Source organism: Tyto alba, unplaced genomic scaffold (assembly GCF_018691265.1).
Source record: "Tyto alba isolate M040663 unplaced genomic scaffold, T.alba_DEE_v4.0 Super-Scaffold_20000042, whole genome shotgun sequence".
Classification (NCBI taxonomy): Eukaryota; Metazoa; Chordata; class Aves; order Strigiformes; family Tytonidae; genus Tyto; species Tyto alba.
The window spans coordinates 8,500,946-8,526,340 of NW_024881293.1; the positions used below are offsets into that span (position 1 = coordinate 8,500,946).

General features: G+C 43.7%; 2 protein-coding genes across 4 annotated transcripts; one reads left to right on the plus strand and one right to left on the minus strand.

The window, feature by feature from the left end:
* Nucleotides 1-450: 450 nt before the first annotated feature.
* On the plus strand, nt 451-4,673 carry TPRG1L (tumor protein p63 regulated 1 like). The gene is made up of 5 exons (XM_042795066.1): nt 451-664; nt 752-843; nt 2,109-2,285; nt 2,837-2,990; nt 3,722-4,673. The coding sequence occupies exons 1-5, from the start codon at nt 497-499 to the stop codon at nt 3,914-3,916; spliced, it is 786 nt and encodes a 261-aa protein (XP_042651000.1). The 5' UTR covers nt 451-496; the 3' UTR covers nt 3,917-4,673.
* A 997-nt stretch (nt 4,674-5,670) lies between these two features.
* On the minus strand, nt 5,671-23,852 carry WRAP73 (WD repeat containing, antisense to TP73). 3 transcript variants are annotated; one of them, XM_033007651.2, is made up of 12 exons: nt 23,705-23,852; nt 22,943-23,095; nt 22,220-22,336; nt 14,787-14,859; nt 13,793-13,896; nt 12,829-12,915; nt 11,850-11,984; nt 11,686-11,763; nt 10,205-10,310; nt 9,132-9,257; nt 8,154-8,345; nt 5,671-7,238 (listed from the first exon to the last, which is right to left on the minus strand). In XM_033007651.2, the coding sequence occupies exons 1-12, from the start codon at nt 23,771-23,773 to the stop codon at nt 7,129-7,131; spliced, it is 1,350 nt and encodes a 449-aa protein (XP_032863542.2). In that variant the 5' UTR covers nt 23,774-23,852; the 3' UTR covers nt 5,671-7,128. The 3 variants fall into 3 exon arrangements, with proteins under 3 accessions (XP_032863542.2, XP_042650568.1, XP_042650569.1); XM_042794634.1 differs by lacking the exon at nt 10,205-10,310 and having other exon boundaries at nt 8,154-8,379; XM_042794635.1 differs by lacking the exon at nt 5,671-7,238 and having other exon boundaries at nt 8,270-8,379.
* Nucleotides 23,853-25,395: the final 1,543 nt, after the last annotated feature.

Here is a 25,395-nt window from a genome sequence, read left to right on the forward strand (position 1 = left end):
GGCTCCCTGAGCAGAACAGCACATTCATGTCGCCCAAGCCCAGGGCTGCCAGGGCACACGTGGGCATCCCCTCCTCGCCAAAAAATCCACGGTGGAACTGGGACAGACCTTGCTCAGCCCCGGGGGTGCAGGGGGGACAGACTGGGGGTGCAGGGGCTCAAACTTGGGGGTGCAGGGGACAGACAGGGGAGTGAGTGCAGGGGGGACAGCCCCGGGGTTGCGGGGAGCCGGCGCGGAGCGGAGCGAGAGGAGGGAGCGAGAGGAGGACAAGGAGGCGGGAGGAGGAGGCGGGAGAAGGAGCGGGAGGAGGAGGAGGAGGCGGGAGGAGGAGGAAGGCGGGAGGAGGAGGAGGAAGGCGGGAGGAGGAGGAGGAGGAAGGCGGGAGGAGGAGGAGGAAGGCGGGAGGAGGAGGAGGAAGGCGGGAGGAGGCGGCCCGGCGGCCGCAGCTCCCGGCCCGCCCCGGAAGGCGGCGAACGCCCGGCCTGGCCCCGCCGCGATGCTGCAGCTCCGGGAGGCGGAGGAGGCCGGCCCGGGCGGCAGCCCCGGGGCCGCGCTGCTGGAAGCGGGGGGGGCCGGGCCGCCCCCCCAGCCCCCGGCCCGCCGGACCCTGCGGCCGCTCAGCCTGCGCCCCGCCGCCCGCCTCCGCCACTACTTCGTGTTCCGGGTACGGCCCCGCCGCCGGGCCGGGCCGGGCCGGGCCGGGGGCCCCCCCGCAGCCCCCCGGTAACATCTCCCCCTTCTCCCCGTCTAGCCCGGCACCGTAGAGCAAGCGGTGAGCGAGATCCGCGCCGTCGTGCTGCCCGCCGGGGACGGGGAGGTGCGGAGCGTCTGGCTGCTCGTCGAGTAAGTGCCGGGGCCGGGGCGGGGGGGGGCCGGGGCCGGGCCCCCGGGGCCGGCACAGCCACCTCTCAAAGCCCCGCCATGTATTAACGCCTTGTAAATATTAGTGCCCATTAACGCGCCGGACTGGGGCCCGGGATTGAGAGGAAGGCTCCTGAGTGAGCTCGTTACAAAAGCCAGTACCATACAGAATTCACCCGTATGCTAAAACCACTAGTGGAGCTTTAATAAACTACTTCATCGAAGACCAGGCCCGGTGACTCGCCGCTGAGCAAAGTGGAAGTTGGCAGAATCTGCATTTAGGGGGTAGGAGCAAAGCTCGAATAGAGTACGCCTGCTGCTTGGGGACAATGTGTGGCTGGATTTGCAAGCCCTGAGCACCCCTTGGGGCAAGCAGAAGGTGGAAGCAGTTTCGGTGCTTTCAGTCAAAGGGAGAGGCTGGGAAAGGTTCATGGCAGGTGAAAATGCTCTGGCCCGGAGCCTGGCCCCACTCTTTGCACTTTACACAACCAGGACAGCTTTGGTCTCATCAGTTTTATGTCAGTGCTCTGTAGAAACAATAGACAGTTTTTGTAAGGGAAGACAATTAAATCAGTAACACTGAAAAGAAGCTGTAGCAGATTTCAAAGGTGGTAGTTTAAAAGCTGAGCTCATTATCCTTAGACTGAAAATATGACCTACTCTTGGGTTGCCCTAAGGATGAAATAGTATTAGAGCTGTGATGGTTCAACAGCATAGTCTGGCAAAATGCTTAGGGGAAGGTAAGCTCTTTCATTCATTACATTTGAAGAAACGGACAAGTTCTTGAATGTACAGACTGTTCTTACAGGGGAAAATAGTAACTCAGACCACACAGTCAAGTAAAACTTTCTCTCCCCTGGGCATGCACCAGTGCAGTCAATAACTTAGCAAATGTGGCAACACACTAACGGCACGGAATTAAACACTTACTGGGAGAGTTGTTGGAGACTCGTCGGCTCCCTTAGGTAGCATTTGTTTTCAGACAACAGGAGGTAGCACTAGTGCTCTCTCGCAAGATCTTCAGACTGCTACTGATGTTCGCGGTATTTTCCTATGTTGTAACATGACTGTGTTGTGACGTTCAACCTCTTACCAGACTTGCCGATTCAAAGCAAAGGCCATAATGGAAAATACAGCATTACTAAGACTTCAGATCTGTTCTCCTTAGCGACCCTTCTACCTGTCAAGCTGGTAAGTGTTTCTAGCCAGCAGTCAGAACTGCTAAATCTCAGTCGTGTTCTTACCAGAATTGACCACTGGAACAACGAGAAGGAACGTCTCGTCCTTATCACAGATTCGTCCCTCCTGATCTGCAAATACAACTTCATCAGCCTGCAGTGCCAGCACGTGACGAGGATTTCCCTCAGTGCAGTCGATACCATCTCTGTAGGAGAGTTTGAGTTCCCGCCTAAATCTCTGAACAGGCAAGTTGACATAGTAATACTGTGATGTTATTGTAATTCTCCTGCCGTTATTGTAAATAGTTTGAGTGGTCAGACTTTGTCCCTGACCACTGGACACGTTCGAGAATTCTTCCTCTTGTTCATGTGACTTTGCAAACTGAAGCCTCATTAGACCACCTCAGCATAGCTGCTCTTGTGCTGGGACAGTTAGTAGTTATGTTAAAGGCGAGTTGCTCAAGGAGTTTCAAGATAAGATGAATAGATTTGGCAGCAGCAGTTCATCACTGTGTGTTAGGTCACACGTAAACACAGGCTACCACAGGCAGGACAGTTCAGGCGTTGCGTCCTGGGGGCCTAAAGAGCTTAATCTTTTTGCACTCAACTCATGTGAACATACCTTTGCGTAGTTCAGGGGCTGAATTCTTCTGTTACTGTTCTAGAGGAAAAACTACCAAACTTATATTTCAGCTTCCAGTTTTAAGTAGGTCTTTTTGAGACAGAACATTTCTAATTAAACTTACCTCAAAGACTCAAAAGTCTTGCCATATTAATTCCACTGTCTTCAATATCAGGCGGGAAGGTATCGGCATTCGGATTCAGTGGGACAAGCAAAGTCGCGCTTCCTTCATAAACAGATGGAACCCCTGGTCCACAAACATCCCGTACGTCACCTTCACCGAGCATCCCGTGGCAGATGCTGATGAGAACATTGCATCCCTTTGCCTGGTAAGGACGTCACCTCTCCTGTTCTAGAGGGCTCGTTGATCTCGTAGGCAGGATACAGCTTTGATTATTTTGAAAAGATAGAGCAGTTAAAGGGACAGAACTTCGAGCTGTAAGCTACATTTCCCCATTCCCCAAGTTCTGAGTTGCAGGGCAGCCCAACTGAGTTTTTGCCAGCTACTCAGAAGTGGTTTACACAAGAAGGAAGCTGAAACTTCCAGAAGTGCAGAGTTCTGTAAAACCCAGAAGAAAATGGATCTTGGTGCTGTTCTACTCTTGCTTACCTGACAGGCTGATGCCTGACTTTTCCCCTAGGACTGCCAACTAATTAAACAAAGACTTTTATTGCTAACTGTAAACCTTCATTTGGGTGGTTCTCAGTCTGTTTCTCAACAGTTGCTTTCCTCTGAAAGTTTCCTTAAAAATAGAACACTATGGTAATTTCAGTTCACACATCAGTGACAAGGGCAGAACTACAGTCAGAAATAAAGAATATTAGTAACTGATAAATCTTTATCATTTAGCCCACAGGTTTAAGTTGCATGTAAGTAATGCCCTGGTATGAAGTTAACTGTGTCATTAAGCTTAAATGTCAGAACGTAAAGTTTATCATGGCACATGAGATCCACAACAACTACACTTCTAGTGTTAACCCTTTATGATTCAATATCAGCAGTTGTTTGCCTAACAATTTTTAAAACAATGGAAAAACCAAGTGATTTTTTTTCTTTCAGTTGGAAAACTTTAAAACTCAGTTAATTCAAGCTGTGAAGAAAGCCCATAAGGAGTGTCCGTTGCCAGGGAGGGTGAACGGCGTGCTAGTGCTGGAGCGTCCTCTTCTGATCGAGACTTACCTGGGACTGATGTCCTTCATCAACAACGAGGCCAAACTTGGCTACTCCATGACAAGAGGCAAAATTGGATTTTAAAATTAATTGTATTTTAAAATTAATTGCATTTAATCTTTTCAAGGGAAAGTGATTTGATATTGGGCTCCTGGGGAGAGCACGGTGTGTGGCAGAATATCTGAGAATCAAAGCGAGGAAGCTCGGGGAACAGAACGGGTGGTTGTAGATCTGACAGTTCACAGGGGGTCCTGGTTGTTATGGTCAGTCAGATTAATGCAAAGCAGACATGAGGTAGTGTCATTCTCGTGTTTTCTATCTAATTTACAGTTCTTGCTGGTTCTTACATGGGGTTGGTGAACAGCAGTATTTTCCATTTCGAACTGCATGGTCTTCCCTGTTAATTAAGTGCAATTGGTATCTGCTACAAACACGCCGCACAAATACTTAAGATACACTAGAACGTTCATGCCGTATTACAGTTGTGTCCCTGGATATGGCGTCAAATCAAGTCGTGTGCTTGGGATTGATTTGTATTGTTCACAATTACAATAATCTTAGCGTTTTGATTAGTGCCCATTAAGAATTTTGAAAGCTGTGTCAGTCATTCTTTAGCAAAACAGAGCCAGCAAGTTTTGTTAAAGCTGTACTGTTTCGTCTGCTCAGAAGCTGTGCACGTGAACTATTATTTTGTAAACTGAAGTATAGGGCTGAATATACATTTATTAGCTTTTTGTAAAAATACCTCCCTCAAAACCAGAGTCTAACTTCCTTATTTTTTATGTATGTTTTATTGCTGCAGCCACAGAATAAAGACTCTTTTGAGAGAATACTGCCAAAAGCCTCAAACACATTTGCCTTCAAAGATACTGTTTATAAAACTGAACAGGAATTCTACTTTGATTAGATTTATATTCTTAGCAATTTTTCTTAAATCTACTCTAAATTGGGACGGCAGAGTGCAGGAATTTTCTCCATCTCCATTAAAAACACCAAGCACTGAATGTCAATCTTTATTTATACATTCTTGTCCTTAACCTCACACAAATATGCAGTAACGAAATTGTCCTGGGTTTGAGTGAGTGGTGAGATTTTTTGGTAGCAGGGGACAGGGCTCTCAAAGCTCCCTTGGCTCCAAGTCAGCTCCATCTCTGCACCAAAATAGCCAATTGGCTGAGCCTCTGCAACAATGTATTTAAGAAGGGATGTGGTGAGGAGGAGTTGCTGCAGCTGCATGAACACCAAGGTCAGTGGAAGAAAGGAGGAAGAAAGGAGGGGGGGAGGTGTGCCGGAGTAGAGACCCCCCTGTATCCTGTGGTGAGACGGCAGGGCAGCCCCCCCCGCCACCCATGAAGATCTACGGTGGAGCAGACATTGATTTATGGCCTGTGGCTTCCACCTGGATCATCGAGGTGCTGTGCCCAAAGAAGGCCAGGGTCTTGCGGGAAAAGGTAGCTCCCCTTGTTGTAGTTCAGCGCTGGGAGGATTGCAGCATGCAGGGGTGTCCCACGCCGGAGCAGCTCGGGAAGGGCTGCAGCTGTGGGAGGGACTCAGGTTGGAGAAAGTTTGTGGAGGACTGTCTCCTGTGAGAGGGGGACCACACTGGAGCAGGGGGAAGAAGTTCCAGAAGCTCCCCCCACCGCAGATGGCAGCAGCAGCAGCACTGACTGCACCCCCCATTCCCTGCCCCTGCGCTGCTGGGGGAGGAGGTAGAGATATCGGGAGCAGAGCTGAGCCCGGGAAGAAGGGAGGGGTGGGGGAAGGTGTTCTCAAGATGTGGCAATGCTTCTCACTGTCCTACTCTGTTATGTGTTGTTAGTGTCTGTAATAAATGTATGTTCTTTTTTTCTTCCCCTCCCAAGTCTGCCTTCTGCTCTTGACCAGAACAGGGGATCTGCTCCTCCCAGTCCTATCTCAAACCCCAAGCCTGGCTCCTCTGTCCCTTCTCATTGCCAGAGAAGGGGGAGGGAGTGACTGGGTGGTGTTTGGCTGCTGACTAGGCTCAAACCACAACAGAAATTCAGAAGCATGGTAAGAGACACTACAGCTGAAACCACTCAAGGTTACTTTAACAAGCTGTTTCATTGAATGAGACCTACACATGCCATTTTATCACAGCATTGACCTGTGCAACTACAATGCTGAATAAATGCTGTGCTGCAGTGGTGCTTTTTGAACTTAAAGTAGATGTGTGTTTATGAAACTTATGTAAAGCTGAAGTCATGATGGAATGCAACAAGTTGCATGCCCCTCCTCTCAATGCATTTCTTCAGATACCTATTTAATTTTCATGAATCTTGCAGTAAAGTTGAAATTACAACTCGATTTGTTCTTCATTCTTAATTTTGTGGAGACTGAGACTGTGAAATTAAGTAGCAAAAGAAAAAACACCCAATAAATTCCTAAACAATGGGCTCCCTACCATTGAAGAATACAGTGGCTGGCTACTCAGGTTAAAGGTAAAGGATGGTCCCACTCCCTTTCCCTGCTGCACCATCCTCTCCAGTTTGGCACCAGATAGTTGGGTCAAAGGGTCCTGTTTCAGTTGCCTGTAACAGTATCGGTTATGATCTTTCTTGTAAAGAGTCAGTATAATAAATCTATGGTAGACCAGGCACAATTACGGTCACCTGTTAACATCTTAGTCTGGAAAAGCAAAATTATTATGGATGACTTCATTTGCTTTCTGAACAAAGAACTTGTTTTGCTTTAACAGCAATCGATTTGCTAGAAAGGATCTTACTGATGGATCTACCTGTACTACAATATTTAATTCTAATACACCAGAAATATTTCTTGTCTTAGAAGACTAGATATAAGCTGTACACTGTTTGTTGTGTGCAAGTAACAGTTTTCTTGGGCTGGGATAAATAGCTACATGATCACATCACTGGTAATAGAGAAACAGACTTTAGAATGGAGAAATGCAGGTTCATAGTTCGAGTCATACCAAGTTTGTAATTATCAAAATATTTATTGGCAATTATAAAACTTAAATAATAGCTATACATTATATACACACGGCTACAATTTTAGAAAATAAGGTTTCACAGTTGACAGTTCAAGAGAAAGTTCAACTACACCAATACTAGTTTTCTTGAAATCCAGACTTCATTCTCTACACTTTAGTTGCTACATCACTTCATTCAATTGCAATCACAGTACTTTACACATCAGACTTTGGATACGGTCCTTCAAATAAATAATTTATAAATAAAAAAAACTTCAGATTGGGCAACAGGGTTTGACCCTTTCCTCATTCTTCCTCACTTATGAGCATTCTTAATGCAAATGACTTATTTTACCTCTTCTCTTTCTAAGTAGCACACACAAAAGTTGTCCTTACTCAGAAGCACCATGGAGTCTCCACTGGAATGCCAGGAAAGGGACGTGATCTGGAAGTCACCTGCAGAAACAGATCAGAATTTGTCAGCACAAGGCTGACAGCCCATCCTCTTATTCTAGGAAAAGTCACACACATTGCAAAAAACACCATCCCCTTCTTGGAAGCCTTACTAGGGCGTTTGATTTTGTTACTGGGGCCGTCAAGCCAATCCATTCTCCAGTACGGCAATGCGGATAAGCCGTGTTACTGAGCCTTTCCCCCAAACTTACAGTTACTTTGTACTCAAATACAAACACAGCTTTTTAGACTCATCATTTTAATGCAAACAGATGCCACAAGATTATCCACTGGTGCAAAGCTGCATGGCCCAATGCTGCTGCCTTGTGTAGAGAAGAAAAAGCTGAATCTTTGTGACTTCTTTCCTGTTTAATATGCAGAAGGGCATTTACATGATCTAGCTAATGGCCTCATACCATTTACTGCCAACCATAAAACTTATCATGCAGGCTGACTTAGAGTTCAGGCTCATGTATGGTCTATCCTTCCACACCAGATTTACTATGCACATTTTTTCCCCATTAGTGTTTTGCTGTAGTTTAGTTGTTTTCAGAATACCCCAAAACATTATAGGCGTTTGAGTCTTTACTTCAACACTTGTCATTCTGCACAACTGCTGTTTCTATGTAAATAAACTGATACGAATATAAATCTTGAGAAAAAATTCAAGATACCATATGATTAAAGCGACAATTAAATCATTTAGCCTGTGCTCCTTTCTTGATATATTTTATCCTATTTGCTATGTTTCATTATGAACTCCTGTTTTTTGAAGATAGAAATACCCGTTTTCAAAAAGCTCCAAGAACACATCTGAGCTATTTACATGATAATGCTTGGACTGATTTATAAGTGGAAAAATATTTTGAAAGTAAGAAGCTGATGACTGCTCGTGGAAATCATTGCAGGCAGCCTTACCTTCCATCGGCACCTGCACTGACACGCAGCCAGCTGGGGACCATAAGTAGACTTTGCTATTTCCTGTACATACAGCCAGTCGAGGTTGTCGTGGATCCCACTGGAAAGATTGGATTGCACAGAGCTGCTCTAAGACTACAAACAGCTTCAGCTTCTGAATGTCCCAGATCCAGACAGCATTAGGAATGTTATCTGTGACAAGAGGAAGAGGTGACCACGTAAACACCTGAAGGATAAAAAGATGACACTTTTTTTTTTTTTCTTTAAAGAAACAGGCACTAATTGAGGTCTAACACAACACAAGCTATTTAGGTACACCACTGGTTTAACACCACTACAGTTTTGTCTAGCAGTGCCTTAAATTTTGCCTTGGAAATATTCCAAAAAGGATAAAAGCAGTGACTTCATCTTGGAGTCCTTCACTGGCTTTTATCAAATTATTCCCAATTATACTGTTGTTGATGGGTTTTGCATCTGAACCACAGGTTTTGCATCCAAACATAAACAGCCCTTCAGGACCACTGAAGGGAAACATTAAACATTAATTCCATGACTTTCACTATTTGAGGCAATCAAAAGCCCTCTTACTCCACGTTGTGAAGAATTCTGCCTTTCGAGAAACGCTTCCTAAAATGGAGGAGGAAAGATTTGTGTATTGCATTTTCTAATGCAGGGAGCTCACATAGATTTGAAGAAATATAAAAAGCATACTATTTCCATTAAATCCAAAGCCAAGAACAAGCTAATGCACTGATAAGCAGTTCTGGCAGCTCACAATACTTTACGTGCACTAGAAGACATAGGCTGAATTTCCTCTGTAGTTACATGTCTGCATAATGGAGAGCTGCTTTTAAAAAGGGCCATGAGTCCTCCTGTAGTGCAAAATAACTGACCACTTACTGTCCCTGTTTCTTTTCTGAAAACACACCACCCACAATGAGTAGGTTCCCCCCTTAATGCAGAGCAGTAGGAACTTACCATTTTTGGTTGCCAGGAAACAGTTATCTGCACTGAATGCCAACATCCCGATTCCCATTTTGGGATTTGCCCTGTCAGCAACTGGTTTGATATGCTGTAAAGAAACTGGCACTTGGGAAACATCATCTGGAATTTGAAATGAAAGTGCTTTACTAAGCAAGCCTGAATGGACAAAATATTTAAATTCCAACTGTTAAAAAACCCTTCATCTCTGAAGCGATAGGACCATAATTTACTCTTCTCCAAGATGTTCCAATCAAAAGCTTCTATTGTTTTAAGATATTGTATCTTCACATAAACAGCTTACTATTATTGCCCTTCTACAAAAAAAAAAAGAAAATCTGGAAATCCAGGCATGTCTGAGATCAAACCATGAAAAAAAGGAGAGATCAAATTTTCCACTACCTTTTAACTAGTATTTCAAGCAAACACCAGTGCAAAACAAAGGATATTTACAGTATCACAAACAATGAGACAGTAAAAAAAAAACAAAACAAAAAAACCAGAAAAAAGTACTAATCATACATTATCTGCCATCGGTTTAATATTTCAAAGCTTATTGTCTGGAGACAAGTTTAAAGCATTGCTACGACTACAGCTTCTTAGACAAAAGCCAAACGGCCTTTTCATGCTCTGCTTCTTTACATAACCTCATACCTAAGGGATTAATTACAATCCTAAAACAGACAGCAAGACTGTAACACCTTCTGATTATTATTTTTTTTTAAATTAGTGGAATTGTCACACACTGTAAAATTCTTAATTGCAATAGTTCATCTGATTCTAGCAATTATCTGCAACAGTTAAACCAAGTCATGAAATAACACTGCATAGATTGAATAAATCAGAAAAAAAAAAATCTACACAATGTTAAGACAACTTTTGCAAGCAAATCCAAAACTGGGACCTGGCTGCTATTTCTACACCCAAGTAATTACAGTTCTTTTCTACAATATCCCGCTAGTCTTTAACCTGCCTTCAATCCACCATGCAGAGTTCACCTATAATGTTTATTTATAGAAACACTTCGCATGGCAAACTCAAGTGTCTCAGTTTAGTAAACTTTGGCTTACATTTACTTTGTGTGCTGAAGAGAGAACTAGCCAATGCTCTTGTTGGAGGGAAAGAAAGTCTCTCTGTTTCAACAGATGGGGATTTCTCCACTTCTTTATACACAATCTACAAAGAAACAAGTGAAAGTTCTACAGAAGGGCCTCAGAGAATTTGAACATGGGCTATAACCAAGTCATCCACATCCCACTAACTCATTTTCAGGTGTACAGTATCTCAGCATCCCCTAGTTCATCAGTGGAAGAAAGGGCTTCAGTAGGCAAATACCAAATCCAGCATTCTCAGTGAATCATTTGCTATTTGGACCCATGATCAGGAAAACACTCCTGTGACAAATAAATGAACCTTGAAGTCTACAAAGAATAAGCCTGCCAGAGTATACCTCATTCATTATTCCTGAGAGCTAAATCTGGCAGTACAATAAATCATCTTCATTACAATGGGAACATAGATTTCACTTTTGCAACAAAGAATCTTTAATCAGATACTATCATAAATAAATGCAAACCAAGTGCAACATTCCAGAAGGAAACAGCAAAAATATTTTAGTAGTGAAACCACAACATATTATTCCCAAACGCAAGCACCAGGATAAAATGCACCAAGTGCAATTCCTGTCTGTGCAGTAGAGTAACAGAGCTATTTCCATTTGCTTTCTATTACTTGTTCTACACCTAACTGGGAGTAAGGTCACTTTTCAGTCATGGGAAGTTTTGCTCAGGTGCATTTAATGGATCATGCCTTGCTTCTGGTTAAGAGGCATCATCACAGCCATGTGAATATTGCAGACTTATGGCCTACACATGTAAACTCTTGCAGGATACCTGTCCAGACACAAGACTAGTCCTTCCTCTGCAGTGGCATGCAGCACTACTACACTGCATCTTCTTTTTACCTTGATGGATGAGAACAGCTTGTGATTTTTGAAACAAATGCTACAGCTCTCCACCTGCTGCCAACTACCCAGAATCTGTTGGGCCTTGCATATACATGTATGTAAGGATAAAAATAAAAGATGGCAGATGTTTAGAGGAAATGCTCTTTAGGTGAGCTGGATGAGCTTGTACATACAAGATGTAAACCTGATCAGACTCCAGTTCAAATGCTGTTTAAAGTCACAAATTGTATGCAGCTGAGACAAATCTCTCCTGTTAAGTTTCCCAGTTTGCCATCACCTTCATACCCAAACCTGTAACACAACCACCATATACATCAAAACACACTGGCATATGACAGAAGTCACCTGAGAATCTATTCATGCTTAAGATGAGAGGGTCATATGTGTGTATTCCATCAAACTTGAAAGGATTCCTCTATTTTTCTTACATCCTCAAATATTCATGCAATTTCCCAAGCCCTATTTACACATCAGGAGGGGATAAAGCAGTCTGCAGAATTAAATGGATTTACTAGCATCTTTCAGATACAAATAGCAGTGTCAAAGCACTGCTAATGATTCAATGGATTTTGGATCTGTACGTACCGTCTTGGTGTTAGCAACAGTTGCTGGATGCTCAAACTCTGTGATCTTCTTCCAAGTTACATGGTTCAAGATACGCACCTAATTCAAGAAAGCATTGCGAGACAAAACTGTTATGACAAAGTTCTACAAATGGTTTAGATAAAAGAGAAAAACCTGTTTCTTACCTTTTCATCATAGCTGCCAATTGCCAAAAATTGACTGCTGGGACTCCAGGCAATTGATTTTATGCCTAGCGACCATTCATAAGCCCGATACATGGAGAGTAGTCTGCCATCAAGGGAGTACAGCAATATTTTATACTGAAACAGAAATAGATGAATTCTAAAGACTAACAATATTTCTAAAAGTCACAGGCAGACAAAATCATTCCTTCCAAACTCTCCCTGCAGTAAGTTAAACACAAAGAGCATGCTCTCTTAGCTGTGACTTGAGACAAGAGGCTCCGGGCTTCCAGTCTGGCTCTTTGGGCACTCTCCGAACACGTCCGCCCTGGCCCCAAGAGGCTCCCCTGGGCCTGAACCACGGCCCATCCAGCCCAGCGCTCTTCACCATCACTAGTGGATGCCAGTACAGAAGGCCCTCATGCTGGTGGGGCATCCACCAGCCATCTGATTAGGGGGGTTACAACCCTACCCCTTCCCAGTGCTTTTGTTTTGGTCATGCCACCCAAAACGTTATGGCCAGAGGAGGACACTTTTCCTTCTAGAAGTTCACCTACTCAGAGCAGAAAGGATAGCAATTTATATATTCCTCACTAACTTTTCAGATTTGTACTTTTACTTAACTGTAAAATGACTGTGCAATGCAAAGTAAAGTGGTACAAGAGTCTTAGAGAAGGCTTCTTTCATTATTCTTTCACTCTTTCAATATTGGCTCCTGCAGTGTTTACAATCAATTTTTTTTTTCCACAGAAATTAGGAAGAAAGCTAATAAGATGCTGTCATTGAAGATTTACATAAGTTTGACATACACTTGTAAGAACATCCATTACCAATACAAGTATAATATTTAATACAGTTTGAGTTCAGCTTTTGTTACGTTTAAAAGAAAAAAACCTAACACTAATTATTTTAGTTACTTTATATATGGCAGCTACAAACCAACTTGAACTCTCCATGAAAATAGTCTGCTTTTTCCTCATACCTCCAGACACGTATCCCACGCTGCCAGAACACAGCCATTAGGAGCCCATTCAATCCCAAACAGATCTTGCGTTTCAGTGTCAAAATGCTGCCCCCAAGAGAAAAAAAAAAAAAAAAACATTTGAAATATACTAACAAATACTGTTGCATCTGACCTAATGTAGTCCTCAGCTTTACCCTTTAAGTGTTATCACAAAGCATACAAAAGGCTCTTTTGCCTATCATAGAAACAGAAATATTTTCTTTTGTAATAGTATGCTTGCGTTCACTGTTTCTTTGGTTTCCCTTTTCTGTAAAGGCAAAAAACTGCTATACCTTAAAATGAACAGCATTTCATAAGAAAATAAAAGTAGTTACACTGAATCAGTCAAGAAATCTAGCTAGCCTAACTCCTTGCCTCAGAAAGACCAGTACAGAATCATTAGGGAAGACCCTGGGAACATGACAAGCATTTAGTGGTATTTCCCAAATTTTGCTATCAGCTTCCAATACAACTCTGAATTCCTGAACCAGAGGTGACACTATGTCTGGATTAGTTCTTAATGGTTCTCATTTCCCAGATTCATGCGGTTCTCTAAGACATGCTAGTGTGCATCCTTCAAAGCCTAGTCTCATTGTTAAAACAGAAAATATGACAGTTTATATTCTACATTCCAAATGATCACTTTATCAAGCATTTGATACTTTCATTAATAATAATGTAGCATAGTTTAGTGTAAATAAGCTCATGAAAGAATTTAAAGGTGAACTTTTCCATCAGAAATTCCTCACACACACACAATATACTGGCCCACTGAACAGAACGCTGCTATGGAAGTATGCCTGCAGGCCAATGGAGGAGCCAGATGCAGGACAGAAAATGCACTGGCAAATCTAAAACCAGACTAGCAAAGCGAGTCTAAAGTAGCGTGCAACATATGCTTGTAGTCCGTGCAGAAGCTGTGGAAGGCAAGGACCTATCTTACCCTCAGTAGCTGCCAGTCACTGCACACAAAGATGCTAATGAAGTCCTTGCAGTCACGTCTTTCTGCTACTGCCATATAGCGGCCGTCCTTAGTGAAAGCTACTCCTGCCAATGAGACATGGTTAGAGGGAAAAAAAAACAAAAGGGAGAGAAAGGAAGACAGAATAGCTGATGATTCTTCAGTGAAAAGCAGTTATTCCCAATTCAAAGAAGTAGTAAAAAGAGAAGGAAAAATATCTTCACAGATCACCACATTAATCAAGGCAATGCATAGTGTTACTAATTTGCTTGTGTCGGCAGTTCTTAAACTTTGGATGTACTATTTCTAAGGCCGCAGCTTCAGAGCTATAGCAGAACTTCAGCATGCTTCAAAAACCACATTTGATTGCTGACAGACAGTTGTTCTATAAAACCCAGATTTCAAATAAGCAGTTCATTTACTCTAGCTAAATGGATTAGTTATGCAACCATTGGTACTCTACCAACTTCCAGGCATTGGTCCCCATTTACTCTTATTTTATGTAATACATAATTGACTTTGTCATATATGAGATATTACTATATAAAAGCCTCAGGCAGGAAACTGCTAACCACAGCCATGTGGCTAGACAGTCCTGACACAAGCTTCCGTTTCAAATCTTTTCATGTGTAAAAGATGACAAAAGCCACTTTGGATTAGCGTTTTTCATCATCAATGCCCCCAGCTTAATTTAATGTCTTAGAGGACCCTTCATAAGTGAACACAACCAAGCTTCATATTTGAAGAGCAGGCACATAGCTCAGATGTCCACAGCAAGACTGTGACAACCCCTGAGCACATCTGGGTGCATCACAGGAGGCGGCACACGGGCACCCCTGAGGGCAAGCTAACCCCTCAGCACGGAGGGTGCCAAAGCCTGCGCTGAAACCTGTTTCATCATTACACTGTCAAATTCTTTTTCCCTTTCTGCCATATTAAAAAGTGCCCATTCCTGGGTTAGATTTGTGACACTTACCCTGCTGACAAGCTTTGGGATACTTGATGTAAGATACAGATTTTGTACACAAGGACCACACAGTTATCCGCAGCTGTCAAAGAAAAAAAGAGACAAGGAAGTATTTGTTTATTTTTGTAGACAAAAAAAATAAGTAAATAGAAACCCATAAACCTAATTCAGCAACACAAAGTAGATCAGTATACCTTTTGTGGTTAATTAAACTTTGCAGCTATTCTATGTAACTCAAACACAAAGCTCCATGAAGCAACAGAGAGGAATTCTCTCCCAACTCCCTTCAGTTAGCAAGGTTACTTATTGCAAATTACAGGTACACTGAATACTCTAGAGGGGTATTTAAGATGTAGAACACCAAGATGCAGAAAAGCTCTTCATTAACACTAAAGTTACTGATATTAGCACAAACCTAGCTACATGGTTGCCAATGTGTCATACACAGACGCTTCTCAGTTGGAAAAGAACACACAGTTTGGTCACAGAATCTGGGAGAGATGAGAAATTTTTTGCATTTACGAATGCATGAGAAGTTACAGCAACTTAAGACCACTGTACCTCTTGGGAAAAGGCTACCAAGTATGAAAATTCAGTTGTATTTTTCAACTTTTAGACATACCCAGCTTTGACAGCTAATTTGCATTTTGCGCTTCCCTCCTCAGTCACACACAAGAAGGAAACATGAAGTAATTACTGAAAAAAATGGAAAATAACTAAAATACGCTATGCAAAGCAAGGCATTAAACATCATGTTTGGGGTATTTCTGGAGGTCGTGCATCCCTAAAACACTGAAACTGCAGAGAAGGCAGTCAGCTGCAAAACAAGCCTCTCCACAGCTTTCAAGGTCACAGCCTGCATTCTGGAAGCTCTGCGTTGCCATCTGCAGATTATTCAATTAAAAACAAATACTTACTCTCCCTTAGCAACAGCAGCCACACCAGACATATGTGCATTAATCAGTATGTCATGTGAACCTTTGCATTTATATCTGGAGTGAGGAATGTTTCCAGTGTAATTTTTTTCTTGTGTTTTCCTAGGTTTTATTGCACCAAGGTAAGAGATTCTAGAAGAGACACAGGTAAAACTATTTTCTCAATGAAGCACCAGTCATAAAGTCATCTTTCCCACACCTCCTGAACAACAGTATTAGTTCTGATCCATTATAAGTAAAACTTCAGCATCGTCTACCATTCCATCCTTCTGCATCCAATGCAGATCATCAGCACCACCAGAAGTCTTGGAAAGAGGCAGTTTCTGTTATGCATTTTGGCATGTTTGTCCTCAATGCATGTTTTCCTTCTCCGAAGTAATTGGTGCTATTCAGTGGTGACAAAGGACTCCCAGGTAGCATCCTAGGTACCTGTTCTACCTGGTAACACTATAAACTGTGCATTGCAACAGAGCTTGGAGGGGTTTTTTTGCATTGTTGACATTATCATCTTTGTCAGAAAGCACGATACAAGTAATTGACACTTCAAACCAAGCTTCAGAATCCTAATAAACGCTGCCTCCCTCCAGAGACATGGAGTCCCAAAGCAAAAGAACAGCATTAGCTGTTCTCCCTGCTGCTTTTTCTACACAGAGTAAACTTCTGACATTTGAAGACAGAACACACATTTTTTTTTTAATTATTTACTACAGGAAAGAGCACAACCACAGTAGATTCCAGGCTGTTTCTATCCAAAGATAGAAAAGATATTGGACCACTATTTAATGCAGTGTTTATTATTCTCTTCCTTTATTTTACAGTTATGAAATTACAACTAGACATCTATAGTACCACCTTTAAGTTTAGCAAGTTCTAGAAGAATCCACTAGATGAACAACATTAATCAAGTTTTATCACTACAACTGCTCACTTCCGGACATACAAAAATACAGTATTGTTAGTCTGCTCTTCATGCAAGATTTACTTTAAAAATACCAACACAATGCCTGCTCACATTCTTCTATAGCAACTGCAATAGTGATATGCTGCTCGCTCCTATTAACTGCAGTGTTAAATGTACTTGCTGCTGTTCCTCCCTTGACCAAAACACGCAGCATATACAACACACATTCTACAGCCACTTAATGCAAGCTTAGCAGCTGCAAGCTTTGAATGCTGAGGTCTGGATCATAATTTTTCCTGACAAAGGCATCTAAGCTTACCCTCATGCTGCTACACGGCCTCACAATCAACTCACCTGGCCTGCTGTGCATCACACACACTTCTGTCCTGGACCACACGGGCTGGCTCAGAGCCTCAGAACAAGGCAAAACCTTACTGCTCACATCAAGCTCAAGTACATCAGAAGGGGAAAATCTTGAGAGGTGAGAATCTGCACATCACGTACAGAGCTCTTACCATCACTTCTGCCTTGCCCGAGACTCCACCGCAGAACAGAAAGCAAGTACACCTTCATTTTGAAGAGTCTTTCTGCGCTTCATCCTTGGGTGCAGCCCTCTCTTTGCTGTTCTGACAGAACCTTCTCTAAAAGGGTCAAGTTTTGTGACTCCCCAGGATACACTAATAACGGTTTCCCTGCTCATTCTTGTCACGTTATGCTTAACCGCAGAACTTGCGCTTCACTGACATCAAAAGTTCCAGTCACATTAAACACCAATATTGTTGGAGTGGTACTGTATCGCCCCATAAACCTCCCCAACACATCATTTTTAGCATATATGGCATAAATCGCAGTAATGTCATTGCAGTACTGGGGAGAGAGGACAGAGCACAACCACCACACCCTCACAGGGTGTTTGCACTAGTCTACGCAAAAACACACCTTTGAAAACACAGACCTGTTATTATACTGGATGCCCACAACTCTTGATAACCAAAGCGCTTCATCTTCAGAGTTAATCCAAATCAGTCACAACACACCCGGAACAACTAAGATCCTCTATTCAACTTCAGTATCTCTCTCCTGAAAGGGCTGCAAGCTCGTAAGGGAAGCGCACAACCGCAGGTCAGAGGCCACACACGTGCTCTGCCGTAGTGTCGTTGCAGCCTCTTGCCACCTCACACAACACAACCTCAAGGCTTTGGCCTACTGTTAGAAACACATACAAGCAAATCATTTTGATTCCTAAAATTACAATCTTTCCAATTGTTCTATTTGCATACCTGCAAGCATTTTTATAAATTGAGAAAGTTACATCATATGCTTAACATATGGACTTCACACCTATCTTACAGGGATTAACAGTATTTTTGCAATTAAACTGTGATAAAAAGGGAGAACCTTCCTAATCTCAACTGGAACTGAAACATTATTCCACAATCCTGCCCAAAGGAAGATTATTTCACAGCTAGTAGATATGATTATGAGAGACAGAAGCATAAAATGCACAGAGAATAAAAAAAAAAAAGCCAAACACTTCAAAAATTACAATAGATTGCATTGCTCTTATTTGCTTTTCTTGGAGACTTTGTGGGGAAGGAACAATTGCTTTATTCCAGGAGAACAGATCAAGGCCAATTAAGTCTGCATCAAGCACTTCTTCACTGATCATTTTGAGGGGTACTTTCTCTTTAGCGTAGATGACTCGATTAAGTGGAGTTGTCAAACTCAAATCCTAATGATAATGGTGTCTGAGAAGTTTTCAGCTGTTGTTTTGCAGTGGAAAAACAAACCAAAAGCAGAAGCATTTTTAAAATAGCCTAAAAACAGCTGAGAAATAAAAAGTATTTAGATGGTAACGTGATAAACAGTCTCCAGCACAGGGTTCAGGACTACATCCCAATGTTGACAGCTATAGGCAGGTGTAAGACTGGTGATTTTCAATAGATAAAAACACACTTTTAAACAACCTTGCATCTCAAATGACTGTCAACTTTTGTCCCAGACTTGACTGGGTCACAAGGCCTCCTTACATAGCAGTGTCTGTCAGCACCGGATTTCAGAAGATTATTCAGAGCACATTCCTCGACAGAAAGCATTTTTCAACCAATGTAGCCATTTACAGTTACTAAGGATTAGCTCCAATATACACAGAAACACACACTTTCCTCCCCTGCTGCTGTAGTTTGAAGGAAGCTCCTTACTGTTTCAGTACCTAACATGGAACAAGGGAAAGTACAATATACATAGTTTGTAAGTATGTCTCTTAAAAGAAACACTCAAGAACAATGCCACTGACCTTCAAACTGTTTATCACAAAACATGAGAGTCATGAGGAAGCAGAGGATCCATTTGCTTTCCCCATATCTTTTATCTGCAGCTCTCATTTAAGCTCCACATGTGCCTATGAATTTGGGTGGAACGACAGCGCTGCAAGAGGAGAGATACCTGGTGCAACACCTTCCACGGGACAAACTGACAACATGGAATCTTCCAGTTACACACTGCAGGCATGCACAACTGTCCCACTGCATGGATTTCAGCAGGAGAGGAAGTGCCAACTACAAAATAAGCGACAAATGATAGATATGGGACAACAAGCTGCTTTCCAGTGCACCGCATGAATCAATATAATTAACATGGTGTTCTAACTTTTTCAGATTCCAGATGGACTTCGCATAACAGGCTTTCAGGAAGTGTTTTTCCAACTAATTTCGATTTGCTCTTGATTAAATAAGAAAGTAGTACCACCTCTTTTTTTTTTCCTCCAAAAATCTGTTAGTTTCCTAATAGAACTGTACTCTAGCTTGGTATAAACAACAAGATGAAAAATCAAGCTGCAAATATTCTGATCACTTCTCACATGTACCTGTAAGATATAAGCAGACAAAGAAAAAAAGCCTTCCAAGTTTGGAAGTACCTTTAAATATATCCAACTGCTCAGTAAAACTAGTTTTTGCCCAGCAAAACCCAGCAAGTCTGTATCTTGCCTTGCAGTTTGCCAGTCTGGCTAGCAGCACTGACTGTCCCCAACAGAAGGGAATCCTCCAACCCAGCATAGCAAGTGCTTGAGGAACAAGCCTACATCTTTCCTACATCTCAGCAGGAATTCCATCTTAGCTGCTGATAGAATGACCCCTCCACACATAACGCTCAAGCTAACATACAGCACAAAAATGGTTCCAAAATTTTGGGCAAGTAACTAGGTACAACACACACTTCTGTAGTTAAGCGTTGTAAATTCTTCTGCATCTGCCAGTAATCCATTATTGTGAAAAACAACCCGCCATCAAGTGAAAGGACAGAGTCTCTATATACTTCCCCCTATAAGGCTGTACCATTTAGTTGCCTGGCAAACCACACTCTTTATCACAGTAACTGTAAAGATTTAGACAGGTACCTGCGCCATTCAATATTACTGTACATTGTGTAATAATTCTTGTGCCCAAAACCCTGCACATTACTAAAAGACTCCTCTCCAATAAAATGCTTGTATTTGCAGAGTTATTTTACTATTAAGTGCATATGGAGCATTGTTGCCCATCTCAAAAGACCGAACAGAGTCAAAATGGATTTTGGAAATGCATCAGAATTCTGCTGCACTCATCTCAAGTTCGGAGTGGTACACCAGTCACATCAAAAACCCCACAAGAACTTGACAAAAAAACACAAAAAGAACTTGACTGCAAGTTAGCTGATGATTATTATTTCTGAGGCACTACTAAGTACAGATTGCTAGAAATAAATTAGCATAACCATATCCTTAAAAAAAAAACAAACAAACAACAACAACAACAAAAAAACAAAACAAAACAAAAAAAAACAAAAAAAAACAAAAACAAAAAAAACCCAAACACAGGAATAAGAAATTTATTTGTGAGTTTAGAGTGAAGCACACATGTTGACCTGAAGAATTACAAGTATGAGTAATTAGTTGGTGCTGTTTGAAAGTGTCTGGCTACCAAAGCCAAGCTGCACTAGTTGACAGGGAACCCCTAAGCCCTCCAAGCAAACGCTGAATTTGATAACGTACATAATACACCAATATTAAGTATCCTGACAGTTTCTGTCTCGAGCACTACCCACGTCTGTCCCACCAGACCATGGATTTAGCAGTGAGAGAGTAAACACAACTCAGACATCGGCATAACCCAGGCAGCTGTCTGACAAAAGCTAATTTAGCAACCTGTTTACAGCTGGAAAGAAAACTTATCCCAACACAGATGCCAACTTGGCAAAGGCTTAATGAAATCCTCTAAGGTCAAACCAAGTTCTGTTGGGAGGCAATAAATACTTGCTAGTCCACCCCCACACCCATGTGCCATGAAATACTCACTCGTAGCACATAGCACCAGCCTTTGGTTTGGGTTACTGACTACAACACTTCTGACTAGCAGGCATGTCTTTTCTGACTTCAGGTTGAAATTCTGGACTCATTTTTTATTTTCATCACCATCGGGGTGATTCTTTCCTGGGAAAACTAAGGCCTAAATTCATCACTCCTCAGAACCCGCTATCTAAAGGGGTAGGGGAATGGAAAGAGACTGCTTTACAGCCAGAAAATCTCTACCCCAGTCAGCACCGAGAATCCTTGTCAGCACTAAATACCCTTGCTGGAGTATTCCACCATGTGTGCATTGCCAACTACATTGTGGCTGTATGCAAGTTTCTCCACAGGTTTCCTTGAGAGCACCAGCTTCTTACACTAACTCCAGTCCACACACACAAAGTCCTCTGTCTAGATTCTGCTGACGTTGGGATTTGCATGAAAAAAGGAAAAAAATCTTGTAACATTTGAATTCAGTGCTAGCAAGGGTTATGACACAACAGCCAGTCATCTAAAATCCATCTACAGTTTTGAAGAGTAAATATGGCAAAGAAAAATGTCTTGCATGTAGTGCTTAGCTATTTTCTGACTGTTCATCATTGTACTGAATAACATGAACGATAACTCTAATCCAAAGACTATAAAGGTGGAGAGTCAGACTTCCACGTGCCTTCCAACAAGACCCACATCCACAAACTGATCTGGATTCTACCTTTGTGTGGATTCCAGAATATGGCTCTTAATCAATGAGCCCTTACAGGTGTTTTAATTTTAAATTTGCAGGCAGTTGGCTCTATCAACAACAGTCTGACTCTTATGTGTCAAATCAAACAATTACGAAAGCATTTCCAGGATTTGGATCTAAATCTCATAAACCTAAAACCACATTTTTTAATTCCATAGCCACTCTTCAACATCTACGGTTTGGGATTTTTCATCTTGCTAGAAATCTTGAGCCTTCCCTGAGCAACAAACAACACATTTGATTTCTAAAATTGTTTTGATGAATGCCAGACATCCCTACACTTTTCTCAAACACACAGTTTTACCTTCAAAGCTGTGTGCATTTTCTATCTTATCATCAGAAGCAAGAGGATAAAATGTTAGCACAATAGCTAACATCTAAATGGGAATTAACTTAGATTACATATATTAATCCAGGAGAACTATATCCGTGTTCTTTACCACCACTACAGCTTTAAGAGCTTTAGGTTATTTTAAGAGGCAAAGGGCAGAGAGGAACATCTGATACCATTGAGAGTAATGATGACTTCACACTTACATGAAACTCAGTTGTGTTGAGAATGTGACGACCATCCGGACTCCAGCATGAAGCCACCAGTCCTGCTGACCCCTCGTCTATCTTACAGTGCCAGTCCGGCTGCTCTAAGGACCAGACCTGGGTCAGAGAGGAAACCAAACAGACAGTGCAGCAAGCAAACAGCTCATCAAAACCTCTGCTCACAAGAATACACTACAGCTGAGAAAAGGTTCCTGCATCGCATACCAGAGAGGTCAGGAAACCTCTGAAAGCCCGTGGCCATGAAGGACTGGCGCTGGATCCCACTACAAAAGTAAGCCCCAAAGCTCTGTTTTAATACAAATTGTTAAGTATGGTGGTTTGTTGTTTTGTTTTGGTTTTTTTCTGCTCTGACAAATACTGTGAACATCCAACACTTAAAAGTTTTAGTTCATTTAACAGGCTTGCATGTATTTATTTCCTATTGAACTGAGAAACTGTAACATAATATCTAGCTTTGGTTTGTTTTGCTAAATATTTTCATTCTAAATTTGTTTGGGTTTTTGTTTTGGTTTGGTTTTTTTTTCAAACTAAGACATTTTTCATGGTTTTAAAAACAATGGCATGCTGGGCTATTCTCAAACCATGTGTTATGAATAACAATGTCAGATACTTTAGCAAAAGCACTGCACGAGTGCTTGCCAACAAGAAGCTCTCACTCACAGCACATGCGAATCCCCCACGGGAAACATTTTCTGTCCTTACCTGAACAACCCCACGCTTGTACATGGCGCACAATATGAACAGTGAGTCGGACGACCATTCTATGTACTGGATCTGATCCAGGCAGGTGTACAGCTGGAGGATCTGGAGGGTATTCACGTCTCGAACCACCAAACGGTACTGCACACACGAAGCCTGAACGAGAGCAAAACCAAAAAAACAAAACAAAAACAAAAACAAACAAACAAAAAAAAAAAAAAAAAAAAACACGAAAAAACACCAGGCTTGAGATCCACGACTGCCACCGTGCCGTGACAAAGCGCGGCGCTGCCTCGACACGCTCCTGGCACGGTCGGGAGCGTTCACCTCAGAGAGGCTCGACATGCGCTGTGCTCTGCTGCGAGCTACAACACAAACAGTGAAGCCAGGAGGGAAACGGGGGTGCTATATTAATAAAAACAGTCCTCATTAGCTGGTTAGCTAATTCTACTTTTTTAAAAAAACACATTTTTTGTGTCATAGCTATTATTTTATGTAATCAACCTTAATCAGAGCTCCATCATAAAGACCCCGGCTGACTAAAAGCCTCTCCGCAGCCGCCCCACGTCCAGCGCAGTTCCGGCGGGGCCGGTCCCTCCCCGGGGCCTGCAGGCCCGGAGCGGAGCCTCCCAGGGGGCTCCCCCCGCCCCCCGGGCACGGAGCAGCCGTTACCGCGGGCCGTTACGACCGGGCGCTCCGCCCGGCGCGTTACCTCAGGCCGCGGACCCCGGTAAACGCGCGGCACCCCGCCACACACACACTCACCAGGCACTTGCCGTCGGGGGAGAACCTGCCGAGCAGCCCGGAGAGCTTGAACAGCTCCGAGAAGTTCATGGCGGGGGAGGGAAGGGGCGCGGGGGGGAGCGGCGGCGCCGCGATTCAAACCCGCCCGCCGCCGGCCCGGGCCGGCCCTCGCCCCGGGGCGGAAGCGGGAGAAACGGGCGGGCGCATCTGGGCCAGCCGACCAATGGGAGCGAGGGGCGGGCGCTGCCCCGCGGCACGCCGGGAGCTGTAGTCCGGGGCGGGGGTGCGCATGAGGGCAGCGGCGGGAAGCGGGCGGGAAGGCACCTGGCGACAGCAATTAGTATGTAAATGAACCGCTTAACAAGGCATGGTGTGGCCAGGCAACCCGCTTCCCCCTTTTCTCCTTCCCCCCCTGCGCTCCCCCCCGCCACCCCCTCCTCGTCTTTCCGTTCCCGCTTTTCCAAGGACAGCATCCCGCTCTCTGGATAATTACTCTCCCTGGCTAATTACTGACGGCGACGGGAGAACAGGCGGGATGTCCTGAAAGGCTCCGCAGCTAGGGCGGACGGGACTGCGAATTACAGTAAAAATAATACCGGTAAACGGGACGCTAATCGAATTAGAATAAACCAATAAAGTTTGGGGAGGAGAATATGCCAAGGATCGCCGGTCAAGGTGATAACCCCTCACAGGGTTTGTATTCCCTTGGGAAACAGCCCTGGGCTGCCAGGGAGCTGAGGAGCTGTTGGCGGGGACCAAGGACCGTGACAGGGATGTCGGTGTCCTAAAAACGCTCCAGTCCTTTGGGCACAAAAGCTGAGGAGGCCGCTGAGCCCCTTTCACTGCCGCCCGGCTGTGCTGGGGGGACGCGGGCGCTTCTTCGCTTGGCCCACATGTTTGCAGGGGGCAACGAGCCCCTCGTGGGCAGCAGCCTGGCTCCCGTGGCCAGTGAAAGCAGTGCTCCAGGGGGGAGCCCACCTCCTTGCTTGGGGAACGCGTCCCTGGTCTTTGAAAAAAAAAAAACCCTCGGGATCAGAACAAACATTTGAGTCTTGTTTCCATCACGGATGAGGCATTTCAGACCCCAGATTAGCCACTGCGATGTATTGCTGCCCATAAGGAAAGGACCAAGCGTGACATCTGCTCTGCAGCAGCCATCTGCCCCCCGAAAGTGAAGTGTGGGGGCCTGCGGGCAGAGCCAAGGCTCTCACTCCCTGAGCGAGGTGGGAGCCAAGGAGTTCGCAGTAACGAACACCCGCTCGTCCCCATCTCCCCCAAGTCACCAAGCACAGGCTAAAGGGGGCGAGCGCCCAGTAAAACAGTGGCTTTTGAAAATGGGTGTCAGTAAGAAAGTATATCAGTGAATCTACACAACGCAGATAATTAGAGTCTCGTGGCTGATGGTTTTGGATCCAAAACATCCAGTCTTCATCCACAGCCACCCTACATGTGTCTTGGCAAGCTGTTTTTCTCATGGGGGAAGCAGGGCAGTGAAAGGGGCCCTTGCTGGCCCCCCGGGCAGGCTGCCCCGCTCCTCTGACACTCCAGGAGGGGTGAACCGGTCATTTTGACCAACGTGAGCACAAAACCAACTCAGTTCATCAGTCCGGTGAGGGGAAGAGCTTCCTTTGGTGCAGCGGTCTACGTCGAGTCTCCTTCCCCACTCCATCGGGATTAACCCCCAGCAGCTGCCTGGGGCGCAGCGCTGCTGG